General features: G+C 46.8%; 1 protein-coding gene across 7 annotated transcripts in view; it reads left to right on the forward strand.

Moving 5' to 3' along the window:
- The first annotated feature begins 213 nt into the window (after window positions 1-213).
- cspg5a (chondroitin sulfate proteoglycan 5a) overlaps window positions 214-14,063 on the forward strand; it is a 33,724-nt gene continuing 19,874 nt past the window's right edge. For all 7 annotated transcript variants that reach the window (XM_062538526.1, XM_062538527.1, XM_062538530.1 and 4 more), the window contains exons 1-2: window positions 214-717; window positions 9,590-10,490. In XM_062538526.1, coding sequence (XP_062394510.1) covers window positions 627-717; window positions 9,590-10,490 — 992 coding nt within the window. In that variant the 5' untranslated portion in view covers window positions 214-626. The remainder of the gene's footprint in view (window positions 718-9,589; window positions 10,491-14,063) is intronic.

The raw sequence follows: 14,063 nt of genomic DNA on the forward strand, positions 1-14,063 counted from the left end.
TGTCACAAATAAGGAACCAACATTGTTTTTAAAAGACTATGATGCCATTATTAGACAAATGCCCTCGCATATAAAAGAACCTTCCGACTGAGCTGAATAGAAAATTATTGAAAGGGAAAAAACACTGGGAGGGGACGAGGAGGGGAGGGGGTGGGGAGACGGTGGGAGCTGAAATGATTTTCTCATCTCAGTGAGTCTGTGAGAACAGAGAGAATCGCATCACAGTCCTCGAAGCGATTTGCTATTCCGTGGTGGGAGTGCAATAGGTCTGATTGAAAACAAGCGGCGCTGCTGCCTCCGTGCGCTCTAGCATATGAGGAGCCGTTTTCCGTGTGTTTGCACGGTGTCTGACTGGCCGTCGTTACGCGGCAATGGGACCTTAAAATCTTCTAACTGACACCATTTTAAACAGGAGCGGAGGGTAAATATAAACAAACCACGGATAAGATAGCAGTAGGCTACGCGAACTCGCCATGGAGAATCGCAGAGGAGGAGGAATATAACGTGGACAACTGACAAAGAACTTGAAGGATTTACCACTTGTTTTGAACATTGACTTTAAAAGGGATTGCAATTCCGGATTTTTCTGATAACTTGTGCTGAACATTAGTCTACACATCGTTGCCATGAATGGAAAGGGGATTTATACGGGATGCTGGAGACTGCCAGTGCTCGGTTTCGTTGTGATTCTGCACTTGATTCCATTGTTTGCACATGGTAAGAAATGAGAAATAGCTTGTCCGCCTGCTCACACAAATGTTAAACCGTGCCAGTGAGGTAACCCAGCAATGCATTTGCATAGGCCCAAATGAAAGTGATAGTTGGTATTTTATTAATCTGTGTGTTATAGTCGTATAACAATTGCTGCAGTTCTGTTACCACAGATTGGATGCTGCCGTAGACGCATGGTTAAATGTAGGTTAAACGACAAGGAGAGGTTTGGGCATTAGCCTACAGAATTGCCAAAAGATCTCTTATTTTAGAGGACTTTTTGAAACAGTTAATTTGGTATACTGCTTGAAAGAGACCGCAGTTAACCGTGCATCTGGACTTCTCTCATTAGGCTTGCAGGCTTTTGGAGCCACCTGACACAGATTTGGTGGCCCTGAAACCGTGTCAGTGAGAGGGGACGAAGTCTGTGTGGCGCGGTGATGCACTGTGAAGCTGTCGTCTCTATGGCAATGATGAAATCACACAAAGCTGGGTTACAACCGTGGCTATGCAATTTTAAAACGTTGCTGGTGTCAATCCAAGTGTTGGTTTTGTTACAAGTACTGTGAAAGCTCTGGCTTATGTTTTTGCCGGAGGGATACAAAGTCCATTTGCCCGTTATTGTCGCAGTCACTCGCCGCGTCTTTGAGATACAGACCTTAACATGAACCTAAAACAATCGTCTGAGTATTGTTAGTGTTGTTTATAGAATGATTCCGCCGTTACTCTATTGAGTTGTTTTCTTAGTGCCTTTGATCAACCATTCAGTCGACTAGGTCGTCGAGTGCTGTGGCTGAGCTGAGGTTTTGTCCTGCATTGTCACCTCGCATTCCAATGGAGTAGCCGACATAGCATCAGTTACACTCGAGCTATGCTGTCATTTGCTTTCACCACCACCATCATAGTGTTTCGCAAATCATTTCTTTGACTGCAGTTATATTTTGGGGGACTGATGCGTTATTATCCAGTCGATTAGACTGTTTCTGAATCACCGCCCAGCAACAGAACATTGGTGTAGGCTATCTCACTGATGTCATTTTGTCAACATAGCCCCTATTAACTGCAGTGTAGACTTTATATGAGGGCATTTTATTCCATCGTTTCAGAGGGGTAGAGTATTTGCAGTGGCAACTTAAAAATGAACATGGGCGATAATTTTTTTTTTACAAAGCCTGCAACTCAACTTGAGGCACATTGGCACGATATCCCTAGGGAAGGGACGTGTCCTTATCCTATTGTCGGCATTTCACCTTTGTCTTTAGTATGGATTTTAGCAATCACATCGTGCTTCATCATTTCATTTTGATTTTTGAAATGCCTCGAGGTTCACCGCGAAGATAATTAGTTAGATAAACTGACATGGAAATAATTGGCTAGACGAAGATAATCGGAGGTAGCCTATAGTAATACAGTTGTTTCATTCGACAGTTTTCGCGCACATAATGCACATATCACATGTCTGTAACCTATATTTATTTGTTTATGGATTTGTTTATTGGAGTAATGGTCTTTGTGTCTGGCCATCAACATGTCAATTATTTATAGGGTTGGAGCTTGGTGCATGGACTTGTCTGGTCGATGATGGAAAATGGAAAATGTGATGGAAAATGTTAAAAGTTATCCTATGCGTCTCCGTTTTTTTGCGCACACAAATCTGGATCTCGTATTCGTTCACAGGATTAGGAGATTGGCGTGAGATTTTGTGCTTTGGCTACATCGAATGCTAAAACGGCAGTGGTGTCATTGAGTCCAAACATTTAACCCACTACCTTCCAGTAATCCTGCCCAAACTGAGCCATCACAGCACACTCACACCACTGTCTCCACAACAGCTGGGTATCTCCCTCTGCGTGGCAGGTGTTCAGTCGCTTGGCACCCTGAGCTGGTCCAGATCCATATCTGCTCTAGAGTTCACTGCCATGTGGTCTCAAGCCTCATTCCCTCGATGGAGCTTTATGTGCTCAAGCTTGGTGATTACACTTCATATAACGCGCAGGGTGAAATGGACCCGTTGATCGCCGGGCTGATTCTGGATCGGATCCGGTTCTGATTCGGCCCTGATGTGGCCCAGATGCGCATGCTATCTGAGACCACTGAGCCGGTGTGAGCCTCCAATCCCCTCTAGGGCGGCAGCGTAAATCTGTAGTTAAACACATTTGCCACAGCCCAGTCTCCAGCCCTCTCTACTGTACTGCATACTGTATGTCAGCCACAGGGGGGTGGGGGGAGGGAGGACCATTTTGACCCTCGCTTGCTCACTGTGTAATCCTTTCAAATGAAAATGCACGTTTTTCATGTCCTTTGGAAATTAATGTAGAAAGCAGTCAGCTCGTCCATCTCATGATCTTACTGCATCTCTCTGATGCTTAGTTAAATGGATGACCAGTTGCAGTGTTTCCGTTTATTTAGTCAGCCACATCAGATTTTAAAAACAGACAATCTTAATTTTGAGGAATGTTTTTTACATTGTCTGTGATTTTACAGTCAGCAGCATTCAGCACAAGAGGAGTCCACCATTTTATCTGGACGATAAAGGCAAGGGCTGAAATGACAGGCTCCTAAAGCAAGAGGCTGGCAGTGATGTGACAAGACAGCTTTGTCCCTTGAGAGAAAGAGAGAGAAAGAGAGAGAGAGAGAGAGCTATGTGCAAGTTCAGGTTGAGTTGTGGGTTACATCATTTAAACAGCTGCCAAGAGCTGCCCTCCCTTAAGCTAGTGGCCATATCATCTCCCCTCGCCAGCAGTGCCAAATCTACTAAAGCTTCACGTTCATCAGAAAAAAAGATGCAAAGTTTAAAAAAAGAGGAATAATGAGATTATCGGCGGCCAGATTAACTGGGTCTGCATGATCCCTCTCCTTGATGATGCTTTTAAAAGCCAGAAGTTTATGGAGACCCCAAATCCTCTCATTTTAATTAGTCTAATCATTTAAAACAATCAGCAGAAAAGCTGAAAGACAAATATAAGCACCATGTGGTCAAGCTTTCCTACAGACTCCAGTACCTTTCATCCCCTCTCAGTAGACTCTGTATGCTAATACTCCCCCATCCCCCCATCTACACACACACACACACACACACACATACACACACACACACACACCTTGATGTTTATGGACACCTGAATTAAACAGTGTGCAAGCCTCTCGATTCTATATTATCTAATTCAATTTGATTTTTGGGTTTGTCCTGAGAGAGAGAGAGAGAGAGAGAGAGAGAGAGAGAGAGAGAGTGTGTGTGTGTGTGTGTGTGTGTGTGTGTTTGTCTGTGTGTGTTTAAGTGCCAGTATGTCTTTGACTGAGCGACTGTGTTCATCTGAAGCCGCCATGTTCGTTTAGCATCATCCAGCCCAGCCAGGGCAAGTGTGTTCCCATAGCAACACATCCCTCCTCCATTCCACCACCTGTTGAGCACAGAAATGAAAGGATTTATGCAGTGGAGAGAGAGAGAGAGAGAGAGAGAGAGAGAGAGAGAGAGAGAGATGTGAATCGATGTTGAGACATTTAATTCAGATTGGCTGCCATTAGGTTTATACCACATATGGTTATTAAAGCATGTGGTGGAACTAAATGATAACAAATTATTCATGAAACTTAATTATTAATGTATTTACTTAACCCCTGATACAAAGAGGCTATGATAGGGGAAGAATCCAGTTCAGGAGCAAATGAATATTCCCACCTTGAACTTGCTGGTTGATCAGTTGGTCAGCCAATGAACTGTGATATCAGCGCAAACATTTGAGTAGCAAGCAGTATTTGAATATTAATTCTTCAAAATGCTTGATAGAAAACACATTGTCTTACGGTGGATGCGGTAGCTCAGTTTTACATGATCTGCAGATCTGCTGCTCTCCCCTGCTCTGACTCTCTCTCCATCACTTCTGGACCTGCCTTCTGGTCTTCTCTTGCCCAGTCTCTGTCCTTTATGCACGCACACACACACACACACACACACACACACACACACACACACACACACACACACACACACACACACACACACACACACACACACACACTGACACCGACACCTGTCCCTGCACTCAGTAAAAATCAATTCAGCTTGGTTTCCATCTCTCAACACATTGGATCATCTCTCATTTTGGCACTCACTTACCTGCTTGGCAGTGTTAGACGCATCATGTCCGGAGAGTAGAAATCTCTCACGGTGTTGTTTCCCAATCACTGTCCTCTAATTTAGGGTTATTCTTTTTCCAGCAAATGAAGGCATGGAATTACATGCAGATATTTTCCTTTTGGATCGTTAAGTCTTTGAGAGAGACTAGCATACTGACTTGAGTCCTTTACCAGCTGCGGTCCATAATCCATTGACATGGTCGGCATCCGTGTGAGAGTTAACTCTGGAAAATCTCTTTTTGGTTGGAGTGCATATGGATAGTTTGACCACACTGAGTCATTTGTTGCCATTTATTTCATTCTGTAGGGGATGCGTTTTCAGGCTGGTGGTTTTGTATGATAGCCTATACATAGACTGTGCAGTGGCCAGTGGAAGATGCCCAGTTTCAGTGAGGACAATTCAAAATGCCTTGCACATCTTTTGAATAATCATTTTCCTTAAAAATCCTGATACGAAGTCCCTCTGTCCCTCTGTCCCTGTAGACACATCTTAAACTCAAAGCCAGACACGTAGCTTGGCCACACATCAGGTTTATGCAACCCACGACCCTGACCACTGTCTACTCCTCACATGAGCCAAGGCTCCCAGCATCCCCACAACAAGGGCTGGCAGTCGTCACGGTCCTTCTAACCATCTCACTTCCTCGCCCACCTCGATCACCCTGCCAGCATCCCCCCCACCCCCTTCACCCAGTTTAAGTGACCCCAACAGGATGAATAACTGATGGGGTGGGAGTGGGTGGGAGTGGGTGGGGTGGGGGGTAACTGGGTGTTATGTAATGGGATTTGACTGTCTGGGAGTAGGGGAGCACAAGGACCCCTTTGTGTCCTATTCACGGCACTCGGACCTGGGCCCCATTTTGGTCCCATTGTCTCCGCTGCTGACCGGTACGGCATAATGAGATGCTGCAGCCGTATATATTTGGCATCATGGGAGGACTCGTCCGACGTGACCTGGTCTGGGAAACCCGCACGTCCGTTCGTTTGTCTGTCTCACTGTACTGGGGCTGGACCTCCTCCTCCTCTTGGTCTGGACTCATTGCCCTCTGCCCGTCAAGTCCACTCTGTCCAGCGTGTAAGAGAATGCAGGGGCCTCAGCGGAGTTCCTCTCCAGCTCTTCACGTAGACGGCCGCTGTGTGCTGCTGCTAATGGTGAAAAGTGATAGCGCATCAATTCCGCGCTAATCAAATAAAAACGCCCCCCCCACGCACAGCACGGCTTGGCCGCTCTTCTCCACCTCGTCCACACATCTCTCCCGGACCCTGGTGTTGAGTAACATATTAACTCATTTCACCAGGCTGCCACAGGCTCTATACTATAAGTTCATATTACAGATATCTGATTTTCCCCTTGTCCATGTCATAGTTTCCATTGTTTGCACATGGGAACATGACATGAGGCCACGTGTCTACCTCTTGGGAGTCAAAGAAATAAAGTTTTAATCACTTCGCATTTAGGAGTTGCATTACTGATGACAGAACTAAAAGGGTGGTACAACTGCATTGGATTTACTGTGTCACCGATATCTCTCTCTCTGATTTCCTGATTCAATTTCCAAACTGCATGTATCCCAAAGCCCCAAAACCATAAAACCGTCAAAGTTATTCTTTATCAGATCTGAGTCGGCAGTGACAGCATTTGTAATTCAGAGAGCAAATCTGAGCTATTCTGGTGGCTGACAGTAACCACACACAATTTCCTAGATGTGGTAATTAGTCAAATGAAATTCATTTTGGATGTGCCCTGAGCTTTAAATCCCCACTCAATATCATCAGTATCTCAACTGAACCCTAATCATTTGCACATGCCTATCTCTGGCTGTGCGATTCCAAGAGGGAAATGGGAAATTCAGGCCATGATTATTGTGGTGGCTTCATCATAACTGCCGTAAAAAAAGATACAATTACAAGACTACTATAGTGAAACTGTTTGTTTGTTGAATCATTGTAGAATCACAGTAGAGCATCTTTGGAAATAATTCAATCCGTCTACCTACCAATTCCTCCCTGCTCAAGTTTTAGCTTGGTTTTAGCTAGTTTATCTTTGCATTCACATAACAGTAAATACAGGTTTGGTTCTTTTAAGCTACCTGAGTGGTGCAATGCAAGATTTCTGACAAGCCCATGATGTACACAAATTGGTATGACTGCAACTGTAAGGATTTGTTCAGTGTGATTTAATTCAACAAAAGCTCCCAATTCAAGCCCTTGTCAGCTGGTGAGGTGCATTGAGCCGGTAACTGCGATTAACCTCGCCTTTTCCCGATGTCTTCTGTTATTGCATATCTCATTTCAGCCCAGGAGGTTGAGCTGAAGGTTATCCAGTAATCCAATTACCTCATCAAGGAGTGGCTCAGTGAAAGATGTGTTTAATTGAAATGAGCATCAGAAATACATGACTGATTCTGACAAGGGGGAATTCCAGCTTTTAGGAATAAGGGGGCATGCGGATTGCGAGGAAACAATTGCAAACAAATCTTTTTTTTTTTCACCTAAACAATTCAATGTGTGTCAGTTTGTATACCCAAAGAGCAATCCCAGCATTGACCACCCTGACCAAGTCAGTCATCTGCAGTATGTAGAGGAATGAATGTGAACATGCGAGGGAGCCCTGCACTTCTCCTCATCTGGGCCGCTCCTCCAGGATGACTCAGAGGCTGTTTCCACACAGGGACCTGTGCCAATATGTCCTGCTCAGTGTTTCCACTCTGCACCCCCACCCCACTCCCCTCAACGCCCCTACCCACATGCAGGATGGACTTTGGCGCACATCTGACCTCGATCTGGCCCTGATGTGGCCCCGATCGGGCCCTGACGTGGTCCAGCAGCCGGCGACGACCGCTGCAATCTTGAACCAAAACACTATTCCTATACACAGCAATAACAATTGCACAGTATCAAGTCGCATACTGTCAGATCAGTCACAGTGCGTCTGCGGTGGTCCTCCAAACATGTTAATAAGGTCCAGACCAGATCCAGTAAATCTGTCTTCTATGGAAATCAACTCTAGATGCCTATAGATGGTCGTTGACGACACACCACCACACGGTCTCTTTCTCTCTGTCTTGCTCTCATGTTGTTTACAGCTCATTGGAATGGAAAATGAAATCTGATGGCGTTTTTCGTTGTTTTGAAGACACCCAAAGGCGTGCAGCGTTCCACTGAAGTCCCTCATTAGCGCGGAGACTGTCAGATGAGAACACAGGGGACTTCCCCAAGAGAGGGAGGGCACTGGCAGAAACAGACCAGTTACCGAGTGCCTTTCTCTCTGCTTTTCTTCTCTTTCTTTCCATCTGTCTTCCTCTCCTTGGCTAATGTAACATGGAGTGCGATGGTCGTGTGTGTGCGGTTTTTGCCGTAGTTTTTCCTCTGGACTGGAGCACTGCTGTGGCTCTGGTAATGAGTTTTGCAGAGGTGGAGTAACTGAGGCTGGGCCATGGATTAGCCTACATTCGACCCTAATTTTAAAAGCCTGCTTTTCAACAGCCGTGAGGAAAATAAGCACAATTGTCCTTTGGCAGGATAAGGGTGCTCACCTTGGCCTCACCTGCAGATTTATCACGCCGTGGTTTCACTTTATTCCTCCCTCATTGCTGTGATTTTCATTGCTGTCACGAGGACCTTTCTCCAAAAAATTATTAGTTTAGTCGTTAATTCTCAAAATATGCCTTTCTGGGTGGAACAGTGTTGTCTCAAGTAACTTGTTATTGATAGGGAACTCTTCAGGGTCCTGTCAGTGGTCGCTAATGGTGGGGCCTGCTGCTGGATTGAGATGTTTTGATGAAGCTCTCTCTCTCTGTCCGGATCACTATGACGCCCCATCGAGAGCCCCTGGGTTCTTAGTCCCGAACCCTAATCCCTAATCCGAGCTCCTTGCCATCCTCAAGTACATTAGTAAAATTATTACTCTTAATCCAGGGGCTTGGCAAAGCTGCTTTGGAAGGAAATGGGAAGACTCACTCGTCTGGAAGTAATTGATGGAGATCAAAAATCCTGTTTTACGGGAGATGTGAAGTCCGGGTGTCTGTTTTTCTGTGGTGTGCTGTCATATTGGTTCTGTGTGTCAGATCACAGGCACTGACTGACACCTGTTTGTCATGTGAAAGTCTTAGATTAACAGTAATTAATGCCAATTAGACACATTCCCCAAAAGTACTAATACTGGGTTGTACAGCAGTCACTAACAAGAGAAATTACAGGACTACACTGTACATTAGGGGCAAAATGTAAAATTTGTTGAGTTACAAATTGCATACTAATTCTTAAAAGGCCGGTTATTTAAAAACTAGATTCTTTGTTATTATTACTATTTTGAAAAAAATATACTATTATAATCATGTGCTATTGCTATGTGCCACATAACCGTTGTCGACTCATATTTTCTAACATCTACTAACTTTGTAGACTGCTCTCCTTTAATTCACATTTCAAATCAAAATGTTCACAGTATCACAATACTGTACATATCACATTGTGGTATGAACTGGCAGATAATTGTTGTAATATCAAACACGAAGTCTCTGTCTATTAACACCATTGGTACAACGAATACTTTTTGATATATAAAAACAGTTTGCTGTTTGCAGTTGTAGTTGTATTTATCATTACAACATATTCTTTATTTATATGAATGTAATTATATAGCGAGGTGTTAAAATGAGTACCACGTAATGATGTGCGCAATTAAGTATTATAACATGTGTAAGTACATTGTAATAAGGCCGCCTGTTTATCTCTACAGGGAATTCCATTGGAGGAAATGTGACGGAGTCACCGGATAATGCTGTGAACGTGACCTCACTGCCCGGCGGGGAAGAGGGCGAGAAGATGGCGGATCTCACCAAGGTGGTCAGTGGCGAGAGCCAGAGGGCTGGACGCAAGCCCCGAGATGGAGAGGACGCGGGGAGCGGCATGATGGGCAGGGGGTTCCCTGCGGTCAGCGAGGAGGACGGGCGCCGCCACTCACTCAGTCCGGACTCGGCCGAGACGGACCACCTGCTGCCCCAGGCCCCCGGAAACACCCAGCAGGAGGAAGAGGAGGAGGAGGATGAGAGCCGCAAGCTGCCCGTGTACACTGACCTGCCCTGGCAGAGCGCCAAGGGTGGCCTGGAGACCACGGTGTTTGACCTGGACCGGGAGTTCACCCCCACCACCGCCCAGTCGCCCATCGTGCGCATCTCCAACTCCGACACCCTCACGGTGGACTTCGTGGATTCCGACTCGCGTGACCTTGAGACGCCCGCCCCGTCTGCCCATGAGCTCCAGGGTCGCGACCCCACCTCCTGGACCATGCCTGACAACTACGACTACCTCACCCCGTACGACGACAGCATCTCCCCCTCCCCCGACGAGTACTCCGACACCACCACCACCGACCTCTACGACGACGATCTCACCACCACCCCACCTCCCCGCCCCTACCGACCCCGCATCCCCATCCCCGGCCTGCTGGCCCCTGACGGCCCCCTCACCAGCGGCGGTGGAGTGGAGGACCCAGCGCCTCCCCCAGGGGTTGACAGTGACGGCGCCAGTGGGTCCAACTGCCCCAATGGGAGCTGCAAGACGCCCTGCGATCAGCTCCCCAACTACTGCTTCAACGGAGGCCAGTGCTTCTTCTCTGACGGAGCAGGACCCTTCTGCAGGTAAAGGCTTTAAATATCCAAACACCACGAGTCATTCACTGACCTCTTGTTTGAGAGAGCCACTGAACACATCCACTGTGTTTCCCGTAACTGTGACACAAACACACACAGTAAATGTTTGCATGTGGTGTGTTGTTGGAAGCCTGTCCTCTCTGGACAAACAGGGGCCCGCACTGCTCTGTGACTGTGCTGGTGAACAGTCCTGATCGGAGAATAGCGGGACTTATACGAGGACAGGTCCAGTGCTGTCCATGTCATACCACCATGTTTGCCCTGCCGGTTTATTGGGGGAACTTTTATTAGGACCCATTTCTCAGCATCGCTGGTCCATTTCAGCTACTCTGTCTGGCTCCACAGACTTGCTGCTTGTGTCGTGTGGCTCTGGCGGCATATGGCTGTCTAGCGCTGGATTCCCAGATGGCTTGTGTATCTGACAGTAGGCCTATAGTTTGCTGTTCCCATTTGGGAGTGTTTATACTCACCGTTGAGCTCCGAGAATACGAATAACCTCGGTAAAGGCAGTGCTTAGAAAATCGCAGAGGTCCCGGGATACCAAACCTGGACATTTACTGTAAGGTGGCAAAGGGATATTTCCATCATATTTGCCATCATATCAAATCAGGGGCTCACAAATGCTTGTAAAGAGGTCATCGTGACGAAAAAAAAAGAATCTAATCTGGGTTTAACAGGAGCGGCTATCAAATTCAGTATGTTTTGCGGAGGATTAGGAGCGAAAAAAGGGGGAAGGGTTTGGGCCAGCGAGGGAACGATGAGGGAAGAGACCCTATTATGTCTCAGAAACTCGGCCTCCTTCACAGTGCAGTCCACCTTGGCCATGGACTTGGTATGTTCTTGCGCACTCTTCTCCCCATACCAACCAGCAAATGGCTCCCGCTAATGTGCAAATATTTGCTAAGCGCGGCCCGTCTCTTTGTATTCCATGTCGCGCTACGCTAGGCAGCGCGTAACAGACGAACGTGGATTCCTCCACATCTGCCCATTAGCATGCTAATGTATTCAGTCCACCTCGCGCTCCAGTGCGGTCATTACTCTCTTGACGGGCACTGACGAGAGTAATGATGGGAAGGTTGGACAGTCCAGCTCACACAGGGCCTTTATGGTCATCTGTGTGGGAATGAAATTATGCCAGGTCTGTATTCAGGTCACTGAAATGTACGGGCCTGTCATCTGGTGGCTCAACTGGATATATAAAGTGTTAACCACTCCAAGGTCATAGGTTCAATCCCCAGGGAGTATACCTACTGATGAAAATGTATGGTATATTTGTAGTGTACTATAAGTTGCTTATGGATCAAGGCATCTGCTATATAAATGAAAAGAAGCAGGACCACAAGATTAGTGCAAAGTAAATGTCACCTCTGTATTTGTCGTAAAGGTTGTAGTTTAAGTGCAAACAAAAGCATAAACCAGAAAGCAGAAAGCTTGCAACTGTACATTTTGTTCAGCCCAGTGATGAGCATGCCAAGGTCAGGGATTTGGAGGACAAGGATTACTGCTGTGGTTGTGGGTTTATGCTCTGCATAATGTGTACATTTGAAACCGAGGGGAGATGAGGTGCACAGGGCAATCTTTGGAGACTTCAAAAATGCTGCAGCTGCAGATTTGGAGACAATGAAATACTATGTGATCTCTCTATCTTAATACAAGTTCATAATTAAAGGTGACTGGCAGTAGCACACTGTTGTCACATAGAGTCGAAGTGAACAACAGTATTTAAGAATATTAAATAAATGCACAAATGCATATAAAGAACCATACAAACAGATAGATGCATACAGCACTGTTGCAACACTGAGTGGGTTGTTGTTTGGTGACATTCTTACAAGCTTCATTACTCCCTCGTGATTCGATAGTAATTCTGCTCTTGCATTCCTGTCATGTGGATAATTTTCCATTGATCTGGCAGATGGTTTGAGCGGGTTAGGAGTAGACTCCTCTCGACTTTTTCATAGTTCTCTCAGACTTAAGTCTTATAGTATCTGTCTGTTTTTTAGTCCCTTTAGTAGTAGTTGATAAGACGACTGTGTGCCAGACTATATTACTTCCTTTCCATGACATCCACTTATCTGCTTGCAACCCGGTGTGTTTGGGTGAAGACAAGACCATCTCACGATGACACTGCGTTGACCTGTCCATCTTTATGAGTCCTCCGCATGGCCAACCCCCCTATAATCTTCAGAGGTCACAGATCAAGGACTTAATATAATCGGGAGGGTCCCCTCTAATGACACTGATCTAAGAGCCTGTCTGTCACCTCGGCTCCGCCCTCTAATCCCTTTGAGACCGTGACCTTGACCTTTGCTAGACGCTCAAGGCGCTGCTGCTCCACTTAAATGCCGATGAGCTGCCTGTCCTCTCCGGGAGTCAAGCGCATTCTGTTGCACATCTCCAGACGACATCCCAGCTGTCTGAGATGGCCTTGGACGCCCCAGCTCATCTTATTCAGTTCTCCTTTTATGCTGTAGCCATGGCCAATCCCATCTGGCCAGAAATCCCCAGGAACGGACCGCATCTTGGCTGAACGTCTGTGTTTGCGGTGGAACCCTTTTTGGTTTTGGTTGGGCTGTGACACTCTCTTTTGGCCTGAGCGAGTGGCCAGTTTTCGGTCGTTATGGAGGGTTCTCCTCATCAGGAGCGAGTGTTGACGTCCAAACACAGATGTCGACGGTGGTGACAGGTGAATTGAGCTCATTACTACTGGTCACTCTTGGCAGTGGAGAGAGAAAGTCTGGCCTCAGTGGCCTCATGAAATTTAGATGTCCGGCTGTCTCTCCGCCGCTCACTGATCTGCAGTGAAACCGACACCGCCGACGCTCAAAACAAGAAAACTCTGAAGCTCCGCTTAGTGAGAGAGAGCGGAGTGAAGCGGGAGGGGGAGAAAAACAAAACAAAAAAAAACGACCCAGAAAAGCCTCTGACCACATTGTGCGGTCATAGCTCCCGTCCCGAGCATATTTACGCTGCCGGGGGCGGACGGGGAGCAGTTTTTATGGGCCTCGCTGGGGAACGCGCTGGCCCGGTCGGCGCTGGCGCAGGCTTGGACGCTGTTCTGTGAGGCCCGGCTGGCCTCGGAGCGGCACGGTGCGGCCTGTGCCCAGTGGTTCAGTGTGCTGGGAAAATGGGTCAGCAGCACAGTAGTGCTCGGGGCAGCTGTGGCACGACTCGACTCGACTCCGCTGACCGGCCCTGAGCGCTGCCGGGCGCCCTGAACAGACCGATTCATTCACCAGTGCAATTTGATTATAGTACGATGAATGCTGGTGGGCTTTGCCATCTTTTTATAACCCTCTCTCTTTCTCCCTCTCTCTCTCTCCCTCTCCCTCTCTCACTGGTGTTCTTTTCTTTCCTCCTGCACTGTTGCACAAGAGGTCTCTTGTGCTTTCTTTTTAAGTTTTGTGTGTGTGTGTGTGTGTGTGTGTGTGTGTGTTTGTGTGTGTGTGTGTGTGTGTGTGTTTGCATGCATGCGTACGTGCATGTGTATGCGTATTTACATGGAATAGAGTTGACTTTGATAATAGGGAGCATAGCTGCTGTAGGGTCTGTGCTTTAGCT

This window comes from Sardina pilchardus, chromosome 6 (genome assembly GCF_963854185.1).
Source record: "Sardina pilchardus chromosome 6, fSarPil1.1, whole genome shotgun sequence".
Taxonomy (NCBI): domain Eukaryota; kingdom Metazoa; phylum Chordata; class Actinopteri; order Clupeiformes; family Clupeidae; genus Sardina; species Sardina pilchardus.